The 25,037-nt window shown below is 36.1% G+C and overlaps 2 protein-coding genes across 2 annotated transcripts; one reads left to right on the forward strand and one right to left on the reverse strand.

Annotated features, from left to right (window-relative positions):
- Positions 1 to 440: 440 nt before the first annotated feature.
- On the reverse strand, positions 441 to 3,566 carry LOC107817735 (putative pentatricopeptide repeat-containing protein At3g25970). Its single transcript, XM_016643600.2, has one exon. The coding sequence runs from the start codon at positions 3,339 to 3,341 to the stop codon at positions 1,227 to 1,229; it is 2,115 nt and encodes a 704-aa protein (XP_016499086.1). The 5' UTR covers positions 3,342 to 3,566; the 3' UTR covers positions 441 to 1,226.
- A 2,036-nt stretch (positions 3,567 to 5,602) lies between these two features.
- Positions 5,603 to 14,796, forward strand: LOC107817736 (putative mitochondrial import inner membrane translocase subunit TIM21). The gene is made up of 8 exons (XM_016643601.2): positions 5,603 to 5,996; positions 7,699 to 7,752; positions 7,843 to 7,861; positions 8,871 to 9,031; positions 13,556 to 13,734; positions 13,826 to 13,874; positions 14,143 to 14,262; positions 14,404 to 14,796. Exons 1-8 carry the CDS (start codon positions 5,811 to 5,813, stop codon positions 14,560 to 14,562), a joined length of 927 nt encoding a protein of 308 aa, XP_016499087.1. The 5' UTR covers positions 5,603 to 5,810; the 3' UTR covers positions 14,563 to 14,796.
- Positions 14,797 to 25,037: the final 10,241 nt, after the last annotated feature.

Genomic DNA, 25,037 nt, shown 5'->3' on the forward strand with positions numbered 1-25,037 from the left:
GAACACACATTTGCTTTATCCGTAAAGTTACTTTATTTCCTGGTGCTACGAATTCACTCAAATCAAACACACACACACAAAATGTACGATAACACAGTTAATATAATAAGAGAAACAAGAGAAAAGATTGAGAGCATGTGTCATAACTCATAACAAATGTCTCGTGTCTGAATCCTCGGATACAGTGGGCGAAGCTAAGTTTTTCACTAAGGAGTCCCAAAATAGAAAAAATTGATCACATGAAGAAACTAAGAGGATTCAACATATATATATATATATATATATATATATATATAATAATAATAATAATAATAATAATAATAATAATAATAATAATAATAAGGGGTGTCAACCCTTGCTTATAGGTTGCTCCGCCACTGCTTTGATACACGCACTCGACGATATATATGGTTTTATTTACCAAATGTGGAAAGGCGCACTAATACAATGTCACATCAATTATAGGTCGATCTGTAAACACATTTAACTTGTTGAATCATTCACACACGACTCACAAAACTGCAGAATAACATGCCAATACTTCTGCTTCTGTTTGAGCTGCAATTCCATTTGCTATTTGGCGCTGACTCCTTCCAAACTATTCCTGTGCAGGTGCTGTGATCTATCCAAAATGTCAAAATGACTTCAATAGAAGATAGAATAAGAGATATGCAGCAGATAACCTTCATGAGAATATCTCTTCACTGGTTATGCAGCTGAAATTCTTCTCTGCTGGTGGTTCCACTAACCATTACTCTATTATAACGACAATTACAAACGAAACATATCATGTGTTACGGTGAAAAAGAAGTCTACTTTGTAAAGCAATAACAGAATTTGTTCATATATCTGGATCACCAAGTAAGCATGCTTTATAGAGCACAAGTCTTGATGATACTTTGAATTTCAAGGATCCTTTGCATCCAGGTCCAAAGAAGCCAAATTCACCAGAAACAAAAGCCTAAAACTGTTATTGATATAAGCCTGGGAGGGGGACCAGAAACAGGCAGCTAGAGCATAAACCGAAACCAAAAGGGTCAAACTACTAGTGAAGAAACAACCTTGCTATACAATTTATTCGGATAGCTGATGCAGCTACAGCTACATCCCTGCGTTAACCTCTTTCATAAGGTCATACTTATCCAGGGATCACTCTGTCAAGATAAAAATACACTAGAACCAGTACCCGCTTGAGTGACTAGAACCCCATCGCCTTGAATCGGTTGTTAAACCACTGATTCCAGATCGGCCATAGAAACCGTTAATCCGCTAGCATTTTCAGATTCAGAGAACATGATTTCATCTGTCAGTTCTCTCAATTTCGAATAAATTTCACGGCAACGAGGATGTGATAGATCCTCTGCATTGAAAGCATGTACCTCGTTTTGAAGTTCTATCCAACTCCAACCAGGTACCTTACTGACACTCTTTTCCCTCATCAGCCTCTTAATATTAGCTATTTTATCCCACTTCTTGATTTGTCGGTACATGTCTGAGAGCAAAACGTAAGTGCTATGATCTCCCGGCTCCAATTCTAGCAAACGGCTAGCTACCTCACTTGCATATTCAATATCACCACACGACCGACAGACACCGAGTAGAGTTCTCAAAACCATCGCATCAGGATCAAATGGCATTCCTTTAACCAGCTCTTTTGCCTCCTCAAGATGTCCAGCCCGCCCGAGTAGATCAATTGCACAAGCATAATGTTCCATTCTTGGAACAATTCCAAAATCAGCTTCCATAGATTTGAAAAAATGGCAACCTTCTTCAACAAGACCAATGTGACTACATGCAGTCAAGACTGCCACAAAAGTTATATGGTCTAGCTTCACTTCGCTTTGTTTCATTAGGAAGAAGAGGTCAAGGACAAGTTTACCCTGCCCGTGTTGTGCATGAGCAAACATGATCGAGTTCCAAGATATTGAACTCCCTTTAGGAGAAACTTCAAAGGACTTCCAAGCATCTTCAATGATTCCACAATTGGAATACATAAGTATCAAAGCACTGCTAACATACTTATATGACTCGGAGCTCAGTTTTAGTGCCAAGGCATGAATTTGTTGACCGAATTGAAGAGTAGCCAAATCCGAGCAAGACCTAAGGGTAGCAGAAAAGGAATATTCATCCATCTCAAGGTGTTCCACCCTCATTTTCGAAAAAAATTTGAAAGCAATTTCACTCCAACCCGTTTGTGACAATCCGGTCAAAATGGAATTCCAAGAAACAGAATCCTTTACATCCAGGTTTCCAAATACTGTCAGCGCATCATCCATATAGTTTGTGCATGATTTGGCATACATGGAAATCAATGCATTCGAGATTATAGTTACATTTTCCAGTCCTCTCTTAATAATCAAAGCATGCAAACACTTTCCTTGACTGTTATGTTTATCCTCGAAACAACCACTTATTATACTAGTATAAGTATAAGAATCCATTTCCAACCCAAGCCTTTCCATGTCCAAGAATAGTTCAAATGCCTGCTTCTCCTCATCATGTTCTAAATAAGCTGCTAGCATTGAATTCCACGTTACCAAATCTCTGCAACTAATAGTACCAACAAAAACACTTTTCGCACTTTCAATACTCCCACATTGGGAATATGCAGTGATTAGAGCATTGACCACTTTGACTTGACAACATAAACCAAGCTTTTTAACTTTTGCATGAACCTGCATTGTCACCTTGTAAAACCTTTTCTCATTAAGCAACGTTAAAAGCGGAGAGAATGTGCCATCATCAAGTTGCATACCCTCTTGCTCCATACCTCTCAACAACCAAAAGCAATATTCTATCTCACCTTTCCCTGCATACCCTGCTATTATAGCATTCCATGAGACATAATTACGTTCAGGCATGCGTTGAAACACTTTATTTGCGTCGTCAACTTTGCCACACTTAGCGTACATGTCCAGCAAAGCACTGGCGGAATAAACATTCCCCACATAGCCCATTTTAACCACATCACATTGCACCTGTTGGCCTAAGGACAATAGGCCATTAGAAGCAATACCCTTTAGTATGCTTCCGAAAGTATAGTCATTTAAACAAAACCCACGTTCTTTCATCAAATTAAGGAACAGCCAAGCACCATGAAACTTCCCAGAATTGACGTATCCAGAAACCATGATGTTCCAAGAAGCAGTATCTTTGTAGGGAATTTCGTCGAACAGCTTGAGAGCAGTACCAATCTCCCGGCATTTTGTGTACCCGTTCAAGATGTTAGTGGCAGTGTATGTATCGCTAATGCGTCCTAGTTTGGTAGCACGACAATGGGTTGCCGTTACTTTTGACAAGGATGTCGCTGAGCTTTCAGCGAGAGAGTTCAATAGCCTCATTCATGAGTAAAGTAGTAAACTATCCAAATGTTTGGGAGTCAACAAAATAAGCCTTCTATGAGCTCGTTGTGGAGCATCTTTAAAAACCCAAACAAAGCAACAATTAACATAACCTAAATAGAGGTACTAGTGAACCTATTGATAACTTCTAATGAAGGTACTATGCTAGTAGTTGCTTCTCTCTTTTTGCTAAAAATTTATACATATAATACCAATATTTACATCAAACCATATTAACTTATCATAATTAAGTGATTCAATTAGATAAAAATATATGTTACACATGCTAATTGTGGTTGCATTGAGAAGATCTACTATATAGTAAAAGCCAGTTGCGGAGCCACGTGGACGGAAGGATGGTCAGTTGAATACCTTTTGTCAAATATTACATTGTGTATATAAAAGATTATACTATATATACATATCAAAAGTTATATTTTATATATCTTGAATACTCTTAGCGAAATTCTTTTTAATTTGAGCAAAAGCAAACATAGATTATATTTGGTTACATGTATTGATTCGAAATATTCGCATATTGATTTCAAATATTCTTACTAACTTGGAGATTATTTTAGGTAAATAATTTTTTAAATCATATTTAATATTTAATTGGGTGTAAAAATATATTACGTAGATGCTATGATATGAAATAGTGTTTAGGTTACATTTTTTTATGTCTAAGTATCAATTGTAGTTGTATAAAGTAAGAGTAGAAACATTGTAAACTAAGATGTCTTTATTTCATAAGGATCGAGAACAATATTTTTCTTAGAGTAAATTGTCACGATTGAGGACAATTAAACACTGCAATGGTCTCCCAAAGATAACATTTTGCGGAGAAATATTTTCTATCATATAAAAAAGGTAATTTATGCTAATAATCGGAGCTTGATAACTATATATTTTTTTACCACATTAATCAACTATTAATCATGTGCTAATTCTTTTATATTATTGCCTATCAACTTCTATGTGGTATGGCAATTCTTGTATAATAACAATAAACTACAGAATTCCATATAAAATTATGAAAACGCCATTTAAATAATTGCATGGGACGCCCTATTTGGTCGTCGCCTTTTAACTTATACTCGTTTTGTTTTTCCGTTTGCATCCGTACCCATTTTTTATTAAAAGTATTTTAAAAAGACAATTTTGCTCTTCTTTAATAAAAGACTATTGATAAACTGCAGGACAAAAACTTAAGCATGTTTAGACTGAAGTTTTGGCAAACGAACTAAAAAACTTCAGCTTGTTTAGACTGAAGTTTCGAATAAAGCTCAGAATAAAACTGTAGATTGCGTTACAAAACTTCAACATGTTTTGATATAAAGTTTTAGCAAATGAACTAAATAACTTCAGCATGCATTAGCAAAAACTCTTTAGAAAATTACATACTGCAAGACAAAAATTTAAGCATGTTTAGTCTGAAGTTTCAGCAAATGAACTAAAAAACTTCAGCATGTTTTGGTATGAAGTTTTAGCAAATGAACTAAATAACTTCAGCATGCATTAGCAAAAACTCATTAGAAAATTGCATACTGCAAGATAAAAACTTAAGCATGTTTAGTCTGAAGTTTTAGCAAATGAACTAAAAAACTTAAGCATGTTTAGTCTGAAATTTTAGCAAATGAACTAAATAACTTCAGCATGTTTAGATTGAAGTTTCGGATAAAACTCATGAAAAAACTGTACACTACAGGATATATAACTTCAACATGTATTAGCATGAAGTTTTAGCTTCAATATGAAACAATTTCATGCTATATTAGCATGAAATTTTAGCTTCAACATGAAACAACTTCATGCTACATTAGCATGAAATTTTAGCTTCAACGTGAAACAACTTCATGCAAGTGTGATTCTAAAGATGAATCTGGATAAGTTTCTAATTTTTTGATAAAGCTGCCGAGAGGAGAGTAGGAGATCACGTGATTAATGCATGATGCAGGTTTAATATTTTGTCAGGTGTGTAATTATCATACTATTACGGAATTTTTGTTAGCTGACTACTAAATCAATAATTTTTAAAAATAGAGTACAGGTTAAAAGGTGGCACGAATATAGAGTACGACTGCAAATCTCACTGAACTATTATTTATTTAATTAGCATCGCATACATGATTTGAGGTAATTAGATATTTTCATTATCTATAAACTAATTTTTTATTTCAAATATGAAAATTTGATTATTACTACTGCTAATTTATGGTAACTTTTTGTTACAATTATAAAAATAAATAGTCTTGACTATTTGCAGGTAGCACGTGACCTGCAATCCAAACCCAAACAGACCAAAACCCCAGTTCGGGTTCTCTAAGAGGGTTTTAGGGTCACTACGAAATCTATATTCGATTTCTTTGCTTCGCTGTGTTCAATATTTTGATCCACCTTTATCCTATATATGTGCGTTTAGTTCATCAATCTAGGCGTAGTAGAAGCCATTGAAAACCTCAGATTTCAAAGATGCAGCATGTGAGGAGAAGCGGGGTTTCTTTGAAAACTAGGTGGTGGTCGAATGTTGTTAAATCAAACAAGAAGTTTGATTCTTTGTTGGAATATATGCCTTCAAGAAGCTTATCTGATTTGGTTATTAGTCGTTTCTCGTCTATGGCTGCTGAAAGTGCTGCTTTCAATGTTTCTGCCAAAAGGGTATGTCAAATTTTGCTTATTGTTGTAATTAGAACTACCTAATATCAGATATATGTACTGGAATGTATCGCTTGAACCTATGTTGTGCTTGATGGTTTTGATAGATGTTAAGGGTTTCTTTGTCTCAACTGTTACATACTTTATCTCATATGCTGAGTCGTAATGTGCCTTTTATGTGGAAGTAAATTTTAGTAGTTTTAGAAGATAATTGCTTAGAGTTTATGCGTCGAAAAGGTTATATCCTAGTGCACCATAGTTTCAGTTTGACTCCTTAATGAGTGTAAATTTTTGAAAGCTCTCTCTGTGCATTTGCTTTTCTGACATTTGGCTGTTGTCATTATCAGCAGAGGGCGGATGTAGTTTGTTACCAATGGGTTCGATTCAACCCATAACTTTCGACATGGAGTAAAAATTTATATGTAAAAATTATTAAAATTGCAAAAATAGTAGATATGAACCCATAACTTTAAAAATATAATGGGTTCAATACTAAATACCTTAAAAGTTGAACCCATAAAATTTAAATCCTGGATCCGCCTCTATTTATCAACTTAACCTTATGATTGATGTGCGAAGTGGTTGAGTTCTGTATGGTCATTATAGCACGTAGTGCTCCCCAATGTATATCTAAGTCGGAAATTCAGATCAAGCATCAAAGTTTGACTAATTCAAGAATTCAGAAAGAAGATCTGCAGATATACCAAACTAGTTGAAGTCCCTATTTGTTTATAACCGAGAATTCCCTATGAGTTAGCTGGCCGAATTCCTTTGGCACGCAGATCTGGAACTTGAGGGAATATGGGCCCCGTCCATCTACCCTGCTCCCACTTAACTACTAGGCTTCAGTCAGTGGCAGACTTTGAACTAGTGACATGTGTCTAACCATACATCCTACATTCCGTCTTTATCACTGAATATAAGCTCTGGAAGCTACTCTAATCCCCATTTTGATACTTCAGAATTCAAATTCTTTTATTTTGGTTCAAGTTCAACATTTAAATCTAGAAACCTTAGAAATTTTATATTCAATATGCACTTTAGAGGTTTTAGCTAGACGCAGAAAGTTATTTACTCAGTATTGGGTAATTATGCCTACTAAGGCTTAAGCAGATGGGAGAAAATTACCTAGTGCTTTTTGCATCCGTTGATATTAGAACTTGAGACTCATAGTTCTCTTTCCACTTCATTGACCACTAAACTACACCTTGAGTGCCATTTTCCAATATTAATTGACTTTGGGATAGAAACTGGTGTTTCGTCAAGGGTTGTTCTTATGAGCTTGCTTTGACCCTTTGACATAATTTTCAAGCAAAGGGGGACCTTTACAATAATTATATCTTAGTTCAAACTCAGGCAACATTATTGTTAGGGAAAAATAGATTGATTAAAAATAATTAACGGAAAAGATCACCTGGCCTTTTTGTACTCATGTAGATAAGGAGAGAGGGATGTCAATTTGAATGGCAGGCTCGACTTTATTTATGGCAAAAAGAAAATAATTGATGAATTTTACAATCATTCGAAAGTAAAAACATAAGAGTTGTGAATGTGAATTGAAACTCTTATCTTGTTTGAAACTTTTGGCATGCTTCAAGTTTATGATCTGAAACTGCTGATCAAATTTTTGTCCAGTTCTCATTTTTCAAAATGATGTTGGATATATTCTTCTTCTATTCGTTCTCTGATTATGATGTACTTTCAGGAACTGATAAGATCAGGTTGTGCAAGGAGACATGCTTCTTATCTGGCTGCGAAGGTGAGTTGAAATGTCTTGCTACTTTGGTGATCCTAAATCTTTGTTGGCTGCCTATTGACAACTTTTGTCCCCCAAATATTGATTTTGCAGGTTATTGATGAACCTGCTGGTGAGTAGATGCTACATTCGTATTGAAAATCTCAAACTGAAAAAGAACAATTTGGATCTCAACAAGTTTTTGATCTCCCAAGAATCTAAATTTAGGAAACCCTTGGGGGTTGGCCTGGTGACAATTGACTTGAGCCTTGGGGTTTGCTCCCTTTCAAGGTCTCAAGTTCGAAACCCACTGTGTGCAAACAATTTCTGAGGGCCATCGGACTGGGTAAAACCTGAATTAACCGTGGTGCACTTGGGGGAAACTCCTTGCCGAGGGCCTGTGCACCCCCGGGAATAGTCGGGGCTCGAAGAGACTCGGACACCCGGTGCAAATAAAAAAAAAAAAAAAAAAGAATCTAAATTTAGTATTAGTTCATTTCTCTTCATTGAGTGGAGCTTGAGTCTGCTTTAACATCCATCCATTCAGTGGTTTAAGTTCTTCATTTGTGTTCACGTCAAACGGATTCTTCTAGCAATTTGAATGATCATAAATATATGCTATTGCATGTTTCATTCCTCGAAAACTTTAAGATGATGATTTTGAACATTTTGCTATAGAGAAAGGATTTTGTTTTCCATAAGAAAAAGGAGATGCCTTGCTTGACTCTAAATGTTGTGGACTTGCTATCTACTTATGTCGGGGCAAAGGGAGAAAGGGTTTAAATAGAATGTTCTGCATCTATGTTTCTATACTTTTGAAGTACTGATGTTAGTTTTATGTAGGACTTGTGTGTTATCATGGCTGTGCCTGACAGTTGTGGCACTCGTTAGAAGTGATCAGTACTTTGAATTACACCTTTATGCTTTCAGTGGAATCATTTCCTTTTGAGATGTTTAGAAAATTACATATGTACATTCATGCATTTGCTTCTTATTGTAAGCTCTTGTGTCTGACCATGTAATTACTGAAAATTGCTGTATTCAGTCTGTGCCACTATCTTGTGTCGATGCAACAGGGATTTTAATATTTCTCTTGGAGCATATTCTATGGTAAGAAAAGTACTCAGACGTAGATCTTGCAGGACTTCCTGTTCTATACAGAAACCGAAGGAGTACACAATGCTTAATGACCTTTAGATCGTCGTTTCAGCTTGTCAATACCGCTGGCGTAAATCCTCAATCATCTTGCTTTGCTAGATCATTTGCATCAAAGGCTTCTGGGTCGACACAAAAGCAATCAGAGGTTATTTCGGTCTCTAAATCATGCATATATGTCTTCCCTTTTTTGTGTGTTTTAGATTAAAAAGGGGGAATTTAGCAGATGGGCAAACGAGAATAAAATGTGCTAATGACCACAATTAACTAATTCCCTAGCGAACCATGAATTACGTTAACAATACAGTAGGGATTTGAACATCCAAATTTAGGTCCAAGTCCAACATACTTATAAAAAGCGCAATCTTGAGTTAGTAACCTTTTGTTTTACCTCCCAATAGCAATATTTTTCATTAAATGCATCCCAACTTAAGAAACATGTGATTCCAATTATCAACTATTTTAACCTTGCCAATTCTCTCTAACTTGAGAAACAATTATTTCCTTAGTTAAGTAGATTGACATATGATCTAACGAAGCCTACCCTTAGTGAATTAGTTATAAGCTAGTGGTGAACCGGAACTCATTCCCGTTCCACAAAGCAAAGCTATCCACAACAAGATTTCCTTAAAAGAACAAAATGGACTAACAAGAATGTATGCTGTTCTACTAAAGCCTCTAATTTGTTGCAGTTCTCCCAGTTCTACACTCCCTAAAAACCATTACTTCAAAAAAACAAGAAAGAATGTTTTCTTCCAGGCCAAGTCAACTAATGTATATGGGTCCTAATGTTCTCATATTTCTTTACCATAAGCCCCATTTTAGAGCCAAAGGAGCTGCATGTTGTACCGGTTTACCTTCCCTTATCTTCCTGAAATCTTATACCTGGTTGTTAGAAGCTCATTCAATGAGAAAGAGTCACTATAGCTTCCCCCAAAATATCAAAATGTCCCGTGAGAAGATCATTTTTTAATGAGGAGAAAGTTACAATAGCTTCCCCCTAAGTTGCTCGGACACAGGTGTAGGTGTCCGACATGGGTGCGGATCTAGAGATCGGATCCTTTGAGATGTAAATTCTAAGATTTGTGGATACAGATCCTAGTACGGATGCAAGGATCTGGCTAAAAATAATTCAAAAAATAAAAATATAAAAATTATGATAAATTTTGGGGAATACTTATGTATAGCTTGTAAAGTGTGAATTTCTTTTTTATTCTCAAGTTGTAGATAAGAAAAGGATTGATTTCCTAGATTAGGTATGCTATTTTATTCAAATTTATCCTAATTTTGGTTTTGATTTCGGGAATTAAATTGTATATCGTCTCGAATTTTTTCATCTGTCGTGGTCAAAGTATCCAAAATCGTTTGACCAGATCCGGTACGGATCCCATACCCACACCCATACTAGTGTCGTGTCGACACGGGTGCGGCACCTAAACTGCCATGTTGGAGCAACTTAGGCTTCCCCTAAATTTGGATCTTTTCCACAATTTAATGCAAATTGCAGAAGGAGATGCTTATGAGGTCCAGTCATGTGCATCAATCATTAGCCTTTGTTGGTGTGCACCTCCAACAAGTCATTCCTGCTATGTTTTTTTATAAACCAAAGACCACATAAAAGGTTTTACTTTCTAAGGCAGTTTAACTTTCCAAACAAGTGAAGTTAAAGGGAGAGGAGGGAAATTTCCAGCGTTCGCCGGGAAGGAGAAAAACCTTCTTGAGCAGACACCTCATACTTTTGGACCATGTAGTGTTTCTAGAGCTAGTGAACTAGATGATGATGCATAACACAGCTCTATAGTGCAACTGCTATTTCTGTAGGTTCATTACCAAGTCTGTCAAGTTGCTATTGGGTTATTTGTCCTTCATGATCTCCAAACTGTATGATGTTTCCAAAAGGTAACACTGACGAATCATTGATTTTATTGCTTAACAAAACTAATTTTTTTTACATAGCATGGTTGTTGGTCTTTTGTATTTCTCGTAGTAGAAGATTTATGACTTGTTGAATAAAATTTCCTGTCTGAAACCTAGTTAGTGTGGATAGCGCAGGATCTGCCTAATCAGAATTTCTGTTAGTTAATTACCAAGAAAAAAAGGAATTTCTGTTAGTTTTAGCTACTATTTTTTCCAACTGGTATGCATATCTTATATTTTAGGTATATATGAGATCTCTCTCTATGTGGTCGTTTGGTTGGACTGTTGGAAGGATCAGAGAAATAATCCAAGCATAAAATTTATAATGTGTTTGGTTAGAGGGATTAAAAGAATATTTCATGTATGAACGTATGCATTCATTTGGTTGGTCGCATATGAAAAAATAAAGCCTGTATAATTTTTTGCAGCATTTGGTTGATGTGTTAACTAATACCTGCATTAAATTATACAGGACTGTACATATTATTTTATGCGGTAGAATATGAAATAAAATATACTCCATGTATGTATTAGCAATAGGGGCATTAAAGTATTTAAAGGCAAAAATGCCCTTAAAGTAAGTAATCCCTGCATAACAACTTCATTATTAACAATTCCTACATTATTAATCATCGCATAAGAGAAAAAACATGTGGTACCTGTAAATTAGGTTATTGCTTGAGCGCTTACAACACCATAATATGTTGATGTATTGTCTTAATATAATACTGAAACATTTAGAAACCATTTTAAATCATTTGGTTTCAAAGTCTCCTTTTTAACTCAAAACATAATTAGGCATTTGGCCAAAGTACATGAGTGCGGAATGAATTATGAGAAATAAAAATATAAAGCCCATCTACATGACTAGACTTGCGCACAACGTCATTGGGGCCTCTATAGACATATACAAAGTTAATATAATCTCTAGATGCACCCACTGATAAAAGAAGCAGGGTCACCAAAGTATAGTAGAGAATAAAGGAGACGCATAGTCTCGTGCTGTCACCTTCAGATGCTACAATATCTGAAACGTCAAGTAAGTTGTCCCACGAAGGAGGCTGAGTATAATTTCTATGAAATCATACCCTTGAGTATCATTAACTCCTCCCGAAAAGATTCTTGAGCACTGGCTTTGAAACCCCGGGATACAAGATAAAATAGTATATCATGACCTTTTTTTTTGAGAAAGGTAAAAATATAACGTGACATTTTGACAATGCAATTAATAAAGCTTGAAACAATGAAATGCATTTATGTGATAAGATGACATAATTTAAGTCAAAGCATTATTTTAGCAATTTCTTATTTAAGTTAGGGAGTTCTGGATAAGGATATAAAGGGGGGGGGGGGGGTCTATTAGGCAGAAGTAAAACATTCGCTCAACAATTGTTCCTCACAAAAGGAATATAACCAATTGAGATCACCATCATCATCATCATCATCACTGTGCCATGTATAATATCATGACGGACATTATCAAGTCGTTATGAACTCATCATGGTGCTATTATTTATTTCAAGGCAATAGTATAACCAACATTTCAATCTAGATATTTAAGCATACGATAGCCCATTTCATTTCAAACATGGAATGTATAGCTCGCTCGATCATACAAAACTATACAAACATTTTAGACTTCATCATAGACTCACTTTCATGCACTTTTAGCATAACTCCTTAAAGTAAGATATGTCTTAGCTTACCTCTATTTCGCTCCCAATAACGGACTTGATACATTCAACATGTCTAATATGTTCAACAATTATCAATCTACAACACTTACAATTGAACTTCATCAATTAAAGTTCAATCAATTCATCATAACCTATTTCCGGATTCACAATTTGCATCAAGCCATCCAATACTTCTCTTCTCGATTGCTCTCATAATTTAGGTCCAAAATGCCATTACAAAGCATACATCAGCTCAATGAAATTATTAGAGTCATTAATTAACTCAATTATTAACCACAAATACTATTCATCTTCTTCTTTTTTCAACTCTTTAATGTCATGAAAAGTCATTTTTGGATTTACTTTAATAGTAAATTTCAATCACATTCTACCCAAATACACTTAATTAATATCATTTGGACTTTATAATTGAAGAGAGAATGGTGAAATTACCTTGTTGTAGTGAAATTCTAGCCTCGGAAGATTTAAGTGTTCTTGAAAACTTCTTGAGATTGTTACCACTTTTGATTTGAATAATCTCAAGCAAGCTCTAAGCTTCTCCACTTAGAGCTGCTCGTTATTTGCAAAAATGGAGATGGGCATTTCCTCTTCGCTACCTTCGGGTGGAAATCAAGAAATGGGAAAATGCCCCATTTTTTGCTTCTCTCTCCGCAAGTTACTACATAAGATGGTTATATAATCTTTGAGCCTTAGTGTAAAACTTTTAAGTGGGTAGCCAACTTTGATTACTTTATATTTACCATATCAAAGTATCCTCTTCCAAAACATAATTTCAATGAGAATTTTTCATAACTTTTACAACATTGTAAAGGTCCTTATTGTATTGATGTGTTGTCCTTATACAAGTATACACCATTGGAAAGGTGTGACCCCAAAACATGAATTCAAAGAGGAGAAGAAGCATGAGACTGAACCACATATCTATTCTATGCAGTTACACCATTTTGGTATATATTGAGGAAAATTATTGCGGAAATATATAAAACTTGGAGATTACCCTTGAAGTATAGCTCCCAATATGACAACGAATGCATTTCTTTCTTGTCCTACTTGTACAGGCTCGAAAGGATGTATCTACTGTTGAGGATCCCTTTGATGCTCCTACCTACAATATTCCAGAGAAGCCCGTGACATTTACTGAGGGAGCTTCTTATAGCCTTGTCATTCTTGCCGGACTTGCAGTTGCTGCTGGTGCAGCATATGGAGTTTTTAAGGAACTCATTTTTCAGCCAAAAGAGTAAGGGTTGCATTTAGGCTCTCTAAGTAGGTTGACATAAACCTTGAATTCTTCTTTTTCTTCAATCTAGCTTAAAGTAATTTTCTTGTAGGTACAAAATTTTTGATAAAGCTCTCAAGAGGATTCAAAATGATGGTCAAGTATGTTCCTAGCCCCTAAAATCCTTGCCATTAATTTACTACATATAATTTTTGGATTGAGTTGTAGACTGGATGACAGCGGCGAGGCTGCACTTAAAGATCTTATTTCCTAAGTACCAACTGGGGCAGTCTTTACTGGCTTGCTGAGTCATACGAGTAGATAGAGTTCATAATTAGCACTAACTCCGAACAATCAGTTTATTATGTATTTTGATTCTGGTTGTACTTGAACTGATCAGTTGCATGTGTATGCTATTCTTTACGCCAGGTTAGTGTAAGAATTGGATCCCCTGTAACAGGCTATGGATCAGAAAGTAGAAACCGTGCTGCACGCCAACGCATCCCCAATAGGATATGGACTGATGAAGACGGAGTTGAGCATGTTGAGGTGACTATTTTTTCGTATGATCCCTATCCTTTTGATTCTTTCTCTTCCCGAGTTCAAGCTTGCACATATTGAATGTTTGCTTGGTGTTACTTCTACTTTCTCCAATATATATTTACGTTTATGTGATTAAACTGAGTGTAGGTCAATTTTTATATCCGCGGACCACATGGAGCTGGCAAGGTTTATACAGAGATGTTTCAGGACAAGGTGGATAGGCAGTGGAAGTTCACATACTTGATCGTTGAGATCAAATCACCGTCACCAGCTCAGTTGATGCTCGAGTCGTATGTACCTGCCTGAATATCCACATAAGTATGCAGTGCCTGCTCTTTTCATAAACGCCTAGATGCAGTTGATAATGCTCCATATTCTTTTCAACTCGCTTGAGAGCTCTCAAGATGACACATCTGATTTCAAGTTCTTTTGGTTGAACCATGGACTCTGATAATAGTTAGCTTCGCTAAGAAAATTTAGAAAGTTTACTTTTTGTGCATCATAAGGAAGTTGCAAGAAAAGCTGCTAATTTATTTCCCATGGAAGACTTTCGTCTCTCACCCCCCCCCCCCCTTTCATTTCTAGTCTCCCTTTTAAATAGTCAATTACAAGTTTCTATCTTCTGTTTACTTTATATTTCTGCAATTTTCTCAAGAAAAACATTTTCGAGCAATATTTGTTATCCACCGTCAGCCTAATAGAACTTAGGATTAGATAAAGGATCTTTACTTTCGATTTCATAGCCAATTAGCCATCTACCCGGAGGTTCAACCCATGTGGCCTCAAATCGCAAACCCCCAGGAATAACTTGAAAAGGGGCCTTTTATGTGCCTATGCCTGTCATTTGATTTTCCACTTGGCCGAGCCCTTGTGAAAAAGTGTAGCATATTCCTATGTCCTAAAAAAAGAATTACTCATGCTTCATTATATGAAAACTTTATCATGTGTTCAGATGTTTAATTGGAACATGTCTTAGTTCGACTATATAAATGAAAGATACTGGTGAGTTCAAGGGGTTATCCGCCTAAAAAGAAATGCCATATGTGTGTATGTATGCATACCGAGTGAGAGAGGGAGAGAGTTGACATTTTTTTAGAGATAATGCAGATCAGACTTGATTAGTAAATCTAGAGAGAGCTGGTCATTGGTGAGGCACTCAAACAACGCATCTTGTAGTAGAAAAAAAAAAAAAAAAAAAAACCAACTGAGACCTAATGAACCTTGAGTGGCTTAATTGGTTTATACCCATTTTGCTTCCTCAATCTTCCACATAACACCTGCTTGAAAGAGATTTGACTCTTTTTAAGTTTAAAAAGGAAAGAAAAGGCATCAATGAGTTAGCCAGCTGCTACTTTCTTTTACATGTATCAGAAACTAATATGATACAATATGTGTATAGTTGGAAAAACTTATCTGGACCTAATGCCTTAATTTATCACATTTAACTGATAAATTGAAGTAAGAATACGTATAAAACACATATCATGCACTTTTATTTTCAGTACATGCACCTGGTGATAAGTATTTTCCATTACAGTACTATTTCTTAGTCCCATCCAACATGAAAACACTTTAGCTGAAGGGAAAGAGGAAAATGCTGCAGTTACAACTTACAAGCACCAAGAAAAATGTCGCACAACTGAATGAGAGGTGGCAGAAGAGGGTGACTAATTTATCAGCTAAAGCTGCCATTCCAGAAAATGTGTGAAATCACTTGGATTAAGATTGAAAAGTTGTCAGCCTCGAATGCTAAAATCGTTAATGAGTGGGTACCCCTTTTCAGCTATGTGCTCCCCTTGGAATGATTTTAGCAAGAAACTACACAGAGATGGATAATCTTCATACTTCAACATTCTATAGGCTACTGATTCAAGATAGTGCTCAAAATACTTAGTCATCCCGTGCCCTTCGTGTTAACCCAAGTCCGGTTCTTATGCTTGCCCCAACAGCCTTCATGTCTTCCACCTACGTATTTCACAACCAATTAGTGCACACAATTTCAAAACTAAGATAGATGTGATAACTACTGTCTTTAACAAAATAAATCAGGCACATAATGTTTTGCTTTTGATAAGCAAATAGATACATCATGTTCTAACTACAAATCAAACTTTCAGTACTGGAACCTATAGGATGAAATTAATATTGGGCTATTACATGAATACCTTGCCACTAGTCGGAAAGATTATATTGAACAGCCTTGTACTGGATGAAATTAAAAGGTTTAATTTTACAGCTGAACTAGACCTAATCTTCTTCCAGTAGGACTACATCCATATATAAGCATTTTCTCTCCTTCTTCCTACGCTTAAAATCAAGTGATAAGGTCTGCCAATGAGCTTTATGTGGGCAAACACAATTGCAATGTTACTAACACTTCATACTAATAAAAATAAGGGTTCTGATTCTATGATTTTGCTGATTTAGTGGAAAATGGAAAGAAATGATCATTTTTCTATGATTACATGACCAATTAAAAAGCATAGGGAAAAAGAAAAATAAAATAAAATTTGTGATCCACACAATTTCAATTTGCATGCATCAGCATAGTTAAAAGATAAGAGTAAAACAATGTTTTGTGACAACACGTTTCCAATATCATATGAACCCACATAAATAAGCAAGACAACCGTGTAAGAAAAACAAGGTGAAACGAAATAATCTACATGTAACTTGTCAATAGCTGAGTACTTTCCATGATGAACATATCCAATTTGTAACATGCTAAAAGCATCAATTTGTTTCTACTTTCTACGACCACCAACAATAGAAACAACAACAAAACGTCAATCCAGGGCAAATCATTCTATCCAATAACATTACTCAACCATCCTTCTAATAGTTGCTTCAATCCATAGGCAGGCAATAGGCCTCTCGCTATTCCCATCTTGTGGCATACCAGCTACTGTATCACTTAATCCACATTGGCACTTAGTAATGCTCAGGTAGAATGAAAAAGCCGTAGGAAATGAAATTGAGGCAAGTTTCCTAACAAAAATAGATCTGCTTAGTTCGCACCGAATAGGCTGAATCAATCTACCATAAGAGCAAGCAAAACATATGCAGCTAATAGTCATACTATTACCAACTTGAGCATGATATATCAATATGAAATTTGATATTATGCAGACTTTTTTTCTCCAAATACTTCAATAAGCAGAAAGATTTCCCGCACTGGAACAGAATTCAGCACGATTTAATCCCTGCATGCAATACATTTCATTCCGACCTGTAATTGGAGATGTTCTTAATGCCTTATTGATAAGCCTTACATAAAAACCTTATCAAGAATTTCAAATAATTGAAAGTCAGACCCTAATTTCGCAAACAAGCTTGAATTCTTACTACTGGATGTTATATACTTTAAAGTTTTCAACTTCTAGACGAAAACCCCGTAAGTATTGATTCTTCACCTAGACATATGTATAAAGGAAAATCATATAACATCAATCATAAAGAAAACCCAGATAGCTGCTCATAGCTCAGAAGTTAACTGATATACAAGACAATGCACAATAATACCATCGTAAATCTCAATTTTCTTTTTCACTCTTCTTTTTCCGTCACAAAAAGATTATATTAACACTCAGCATCTAGATCCCTACTTAAATCAAGTAAGTCTGAATACCTGATCAATATAAGGTCCCATTAGAATGAACTGGTTATTTCAAATTCAGAAGCTTAATCTGCATGTCTTTGGATACACATGAGAACTTAATTACACTCATGTAACACATTAATTCAACCCTTATGAGTACTCTCTTCATCCCAGTTTATCCCATGTTCTTTCCTTTTCAAAGATGTCGCAAAGTTTTTTACACTATTCCATTTCTATACAACTTTCAAGAATTAAAATTCATTAAACTATTCAGATTCTACAATGTCGGGTCTTTAACTCCATGCTGTCACACAAAATAGAATGGATCTCAAATTCCTCCACACAAGAGATAAACCCTACCAATTAGAAATAATTAGTCTGTGTAGATTAGTCAACTGAAGTCAAATAATATGCTAAGAAATGACAAAATTTCTTTAGTGCATCAACAAGGTAAGAGAAAAGAGAGAGAACTTTACGGAATGGATGCCGGAGGCCTGAAGAGAGGCAACGGAGGCGGAAGCGATGGCGCCGACGAAAAGCGAGGCGACGCCGAAGGCTTTAAGCGGCATCAGTCGACATTCACCGGCGTAACCTTTTCTAAAAGCGTGAATTCCCCATACTAACTGGCCTGTGCTCGCGGCGGCCCACCACCGGTGATGGGCTGTGCCGCCAGCAGCGTTGCTGACTTCCTTTTGGTTCATTTCCGCTTCATCGTGTCCGATCGCCGGCGTCTTTGGAAGGAGCTAATAGTCAATTTTGGGCCTTTTATGGGCTTTTCATTTGGGCTCTTTTGCTGGGAGAAATTTAAAAATAGCCAAATTTACAACTGGTCGTTCAAAAATAGCTCAATTTCAAAAGTAATCGAAATTTAGCCACTTTTCATGTAAAGATAAATCTGAGCGAAAAATACTGTTCAAAACCCGGAAAATACGCTAGTATATTATGCTGGAGTTCCAACATAAGTATTCTTGAACTCCAGCATATTATACCGGAGTTCCAGGATAAGTATGTTGGAACTCTAGCATAATATGATGGAGTTCCAACATAAGTATACTAGAACTCCAGTATAATATACTGAAGTTCCAGCAAGTATATCTGTCCAGCATAATATACTGGAACCAGCAAAGTATACCGATCCAGCATAATATGGTGGAGTTCATACACATGTGCACCGAACTCCAGTATATTATGCTGGACCGATCTCTGTTGCAGCAAAATAGTGGCTATTTTTCATTGACTTGGTAAACGCTGACTATTTTTGAATGACCACTCCCAAAACTGGCTATACCGTGCTATTTTTACCTTTTGCTGGTGTGATTATTACGGGCGAAATTAAAAATGGATTTTTTACATTCCTATACACTATATGAAATTATATTACCCTTCATACTCAAGTTTTACTATAATTACATTTTAGATACCCAATTACCATTTATGTACATTTTAAGGGAATTAATGATAATAATTACAACAACAACAACAACGGCCCAGTGTAATCACACTAGTGGGGTCTGGGGAGGGTAGTATATACGCAGATCTTACCTCTACCCTTAGGGGTAGAGAGGCTGTTTCCAGGAGACCCTCTAACATATCTTTCACTCCCTCACATTTCTCTCTCCACATCCCCCCACGTATCTTGCACAAGAGAGCATCAATTCTACCATTGACAACTATTAAAAAGCTTTGAAGCTTTGAATTCGAATTTGGGTTTTCAAAAAACATTGTTTGTTTGGATTGGATGTTGTTGCAAAGAATTGATAATTCTCTCTACGTCTCTCTCTATCTCTCAATCCCAAATTTCAGTAATGTAAAGCAAAGGAAAAGAGAGCAGCAATTCCACCATTGACATCCATTAAAAAGCTTTGAAGCTTTGAATTCGAATTTGGGTTTTCAAAAATCATTATTTGTTTGGATTGAGTATTGTTGCAATTAATTGGAAATATGGTTTGGAGTTTATATCTCAATTTTGAGGGGTTTTGGTGAAGATTAGACTTGGCTTTGGCTGAATTTCAGATTGAAACTCGAAGAAGAAGAAGAAGAAGACATGACATACATTATATTGCAAAAATTGTAGTAAAATTATAGAAAAATTGTATTATGTTGTTTATTTATTTTTCTTTTATTTATTTAACTATTGTATGAAAGTTGAACAACATTGTATAAAAATTATATTTAAGCTGTATGATATTGTAGTTGTATATAACTGAGTAGAAATAATGTATGAAAATTGTAGATAAGTTGTATAATATATAATTAGTTGTATGATTTTTTTTACTATGTATAAATCAGATACAAAAGACATATTGTATAAAATTTGTATTTAAGTTGTATGTTATTGTAGTTGTATTTAACTGGGTAGAAATAATGTGTAAAAATTGTAAATAAGTTGTAGATAAATTATATAATATATAATTAGTTGTATGAAATTTATGTTTACTATGTATAAATTAGATACAAAATATACAAAAGACATACCGTTGCATTTGTCTTCCTTTTTACCTGCATTTAACTATTTTAATCAAACTTAATTATACTAGTGTCTGTAATTAGAAAAAAGAATGCCACTTGAGTAGAAATTGAAAAAATCCATTGTCAGAGATGAGTAAAATAACTTTAGTTTCCAGATATCATGAATAATCTATATATATATATATTAAAGCAAAGAAGTTTGCCTTCTCATTTAACCAAGTGGCAAATTATTAGAATGCCAAGTGGTAAAATCTTAAAAATACACATTGCAAATTAATTTATTAAAAATTCAAGTTGTAATATACGAGACAACACCGTCTTCCTTGAATTAATTATTCAAGACGAAAAGGTGTATTCTTTTTTAGTTGCATTAATATTTTCCCGTAATTTGACTACAATCTCCATCTTCTGCTTTATACTATGAAATTCATTAGGTTACACGTGTATTTAATCAACTGCAATTTTAATTTTTATGATCTAGATGGAGATACCTCGAATACAGCTTTTCCATATATATAGATTAGGTGTGAATGATGCTAACTCTTAATATGCAATTTAGTATTTTACTTGCGAGAATTTTTTGGATATCTTAGACAATATAATATCTAAGATTATTGTCTTATGAAAAGTATTTACCATCAAATATGCTATATTCACATATAGGATTTACCCATTGATGCTTCATTGTTTAATATACTCTGTGACAACACTGTACAACTGAGTATTTGTCTGACTCAATATTAATTATGAATTTTTTGTTTCTAGGGCGATCGTATTCATGCGACTGTTGGTCGGTCTCTTATACGTATGTTCAAACCAAAGATAAAAAAATTGGGTTTGTACTTTATGAAGAACTTTATGGTTTGACCAAATTATACGAAACTTAACTATACGCGGCATAAATTGAAGTTGACATTTACTCATAAGACGATTGTAGAGGAAGCAAATGATCATCTTTTTGGTATGAGTATCTTCGACTTAAAACCTTATGAGTATTTGATAAACAAAATTGATGTTGAAGAAAGTGAACTCTTTGGTAAGTATTCAATTCGCAGTTCTATTATTTGAATGTCTTATCAACTTTCTCCTGCTCATTTTTTTAAAATTATTATAGATGTCATTGGAGAGGTTGTAAGTTATGGTGAAGTAGAATCCCATAACCAAGGTGATAAAACCAGCACTTATATGAATGTGGAACTTGAAGATCATGAGTAAGATTGCGTCTATGAATTTACTTTGTTATATATTAACATGATTACTTATCGTTGTCTGATTAAGTTGTTATATAAATTACAAAGGAGGAATAATATCTCGGCAATATTTTGGGGAGAATTCGTTGACCAAATCTTGCCACATTTAGAGGGATCACCCCATCAGCCGGTCATAGTTGTTATGCAGTTGATGAAAGCTCACAAATTTCAAGGTATTTCTATTGTCTTGATGACATGGGTTAATTTTTTTATGTTAATGTCACGACCCTAAACTCGAACCCGGTCGTGATGGCGCCTTTCGTGAAGACAAGACCAGCCAATTACACCCAATTTACTTTTTAAACAGTTAAATATCATAAAAGCAGTCTAAAACATGATATAGCAATACTAAGTAGCGGATAATGTCAATAATATGTGGAAGTACAACCCAACACAGCCCTAACCGGGGTGTCACAAGTCATGAGCAACTAATGATCCTAATACGAGTCTACTAGGTACGATGTCTGGTACAGTAGTTTGAAAAACATAGAATTAATAAGATAAAGGGAGGCACGGGGGCTGCGGACGCCAATAACTACCTCGTAGTCTCCGAAACCCCGCCTGGACTGGGAGGATCAGCACTCAGGAGCGGGATCTGCTATGCCTGAATCTACACACAGGGGTGCAGAGAGTAAAGTGAGTACTCCAACTCAGTGAGTAACAAATATAAATAATGGATAAAAGCATAAAAACACGTAAAAGCACAAGGCAATTCTATATCAAAGCAGTAAAATCACTTAAAGCAGTAAATCCGTGAAGAAATCAAGTTAAATCCCTTTTTAAACAAGTAAAACAGGTAGTTTGGCAGGTAAATAACAAGTAGAAATCCGCCCTTCGGGCACAATATCAATCACTCAGAACAGTATCAGCCCCTCGGGCTCACTCTTAGAACAGTATCAGCCCCTCGGGCCTATTCTCAGTACAATATCAGCCCCTAGGGCTCACTCTCAGTACAATATCAGGCCATCGGGCTCACTCTCAGATCATGATGGGTACCCGTGCTCACTGTGGGTGTGCAGACTCCGGAGGGGCCCCTTACGGCCCAAGCGCTATATCAGGCCACCTCGTGGCATCATCTCTCGGCACTCGGCCTCACATCACTCAAGCCACCTCGTAGCGTATAAAAATATCTCAGGCCCTCGGCCTCATATCACTCAACATATACTCACATATGGCCCTCGACCTCACTCAGTCCGAAAATCATCACAAGCTCCTCGAGCATTAGTAAAACAGTAGTTCTCAGCCCAAAACATCATTTAGAAATATCATTTAAGTCTCAAAACTGAGTAAGAGTGGCTGAGTTATAAACCAGTAGGAAACAATAGGACTGAGTTCAACTAATAAATCAATACAGTGAGGAAATAGTGATAAAAATCCCCGGAGGGGTCAAATAGTTGGCACAAAGCCCAAATATGGCAATCAGCCCAAACCATGATGATAACAAACATGTTTCAGTCGAATACGCGGTAAAATCATCAATCGGGGCGGACCAAGTCACATTCCTCAATGGTAAACGACCCCACGCTCATCATTAAGCGCGCGTCTCACCTCAATATAGCACTACGATATGCAAATCCGGGGTTTCAAACCCTCAGGGCACCATTTACAATCATTACTCACCTCGAACCGGCTAATTCTCTAGCTCGCGATGCCTTTGCCCCTCGAATCGGCCTCCACGTGCGTCGAATCTATCCAAAATCAGAACGAATACGTCACAATATGCTGAGGGAACAAAGCCCAAGTGAAAACAATCGAATTACCACAAAATTCCAAAATTTGGTCAAACCCGACCCCCGGGCCCACATCTCGAAATTTGACAAAATTCACAAAACTAGAATCCTTATACTCTCACGAGTTTAACCATATGAAAATTATCCAATTCTGGTACCATTTGGTCCTTCAAATCATCATTTTACATCTTTGAAAGATTTCATAATTTTCTTCCCAAATTCCATCCCAAATCATGAATTAAATGATGAATTCAATGATAGATTCATGTACTCTAGCCAAATCTGAGTTAGAATCACTTACCCCGATGAATTTCTTGAAAAACCTTCGAAAAATCGCCAAAATCCGAGCTCTCTAGGTCAAAAAATCAAATAAAACCCAAAATCTCATATTTATAAAGAACCCCACAGATCTCCACCTCCACGGGCTGCACAAAACCGACCGCGGTCCGCACAAAACCAGTGCGGTCCGCACAAAAACGATCGCGGCCGCACAGCTTTCCTCTGCAGTAACAGGCTTTAGTATGTTAGCCATAACTTTTGCTACAAATTTCCAAATTATGATATCTTTACCTTTCTGGAAACTAGACCCAAAGGACTATAACTTTTGATTTTAAATCATCTCAAAATTCCTTGTAGATCAAAAGATATGAGATTCTGAAGTAGGACCAGCGGAATGTTCTTCACCGCGGCCGCACACCATTTTGTGCGGTCCGCACAGCACCTACCGCGGCCGCACACCATTTTGTGCGGTCCGCACAACACTCACCGCGGACGCACTTCATTTTGTGCGGATCGCGCGGGTGAGTTCTGAGGCCTGCAACCCTTCTGGACCTGCTACAACTATGATTTTCGGCCTAAAACATCCTAGAACTCCCGGAACTTCAAACCAATTGTACCAACACATCCCATGACATCATTCAAATTTGATCAAAACTTCGGAACGCTCACAACAACATCAAGTCACCAATTTAACATAGGATTCAAGCCTAAGAACTCCAAGAACTCTTAAATTATGCTTTCGATCAGAAAGTCTATCAAACCTCGTCCGAATGACCTGAAATTTTGCACACACATCCCAAATGACACAACGAAGCTACTGCAACTCTCGAAATTTCATTCCAACCTTTATATCAAAATCTCACCTATCAACCGAAAAGTGCCGAAATCTCAATTTTACCAATCCAAGCCTAAACCTTCCACGGACTTCCAAAATGCATTCTGATCACGCTCCTAAGTCCCAAATCACCTAACGGAGCTAACCAAATCATAAAAATTCCAATCTGAGATCATATATAAACAAGTCAAATATTGGTCAAACCTTTCAAATTTTTAAGCTTTCAACTGAGACTGTTCTTCCAAATTAAATTCTGATTAACCTGAAACCCAACACCAACGATTTACATAAGTCATATTGCATCACACGGGGCAAGTCATGCCCGAGAACTGGTGAGAGAAATGCAAATACTCAAAATGACCGATCGGGTCGTTACATCCTCCCCCACTTAAACATACGTTCGTCCTCGAACGTGCCCAGAGTTGTTCCAAAAGCCAACCAATTGCTGAATAACCTCACCATGCACATACCTGGGGGTGATCCCACGTCACCCTATCTCACATAGGTTCGATAACACGGTATAACTGAATTTTCACAATTCATCCTAGTCCATAAACCATATAACCACATTTCCTCTTCTGAAATCATTCACAAGATCAGAATCTCACATCTATTTTCTG

Source organism: Nicotiana tabacum, chromosome 7, assembly GCF_000715075.1.
Source record: "Nicotiana tabacum cultivar K326 chromosome 7, ASM71507v2, whole genome shotgun sequence".
NCBI classification, from domain to species: Eukaryota; Viridiplantae; Streptophyta; class Magnoliopsida; order Solanales; family Solanaceae; genus Nicotiana; species Nicotiana tabacum.

Bases quoted from the DNA above. Each gene is read 5' to 3' on its own strand.
- LOC107817735 (XM_016643600.2), bottom strand. From the start codon at position 3,341: ATGAGGCTATTGAACTCTCTCGCTGAAAGCTCAGCGACATCCTTGTCA.
- LOC107817736 (XM_016643601.2), top strand. From the start codon at position 5,811: ATGCAGCATGTGAGGAGAAGCGGGGTTTCTTTGAAAACTAGGTGGTGG. The intron at 13,735-13,825 runs GTAAGGGTTGCA...ATTTTCTTGTAG, and splicing joins CTCATTTTTCAGCCAAAAGA to GTACAAAATTTTTGATAAAG. The intron at 13,875-14,142 runs GTATGTTCCTAG...TCTTTACGCCAG, and splicing joins GGATTCAAAATGATGGTCAA to GTTAGTGTAAGAATTGGATC.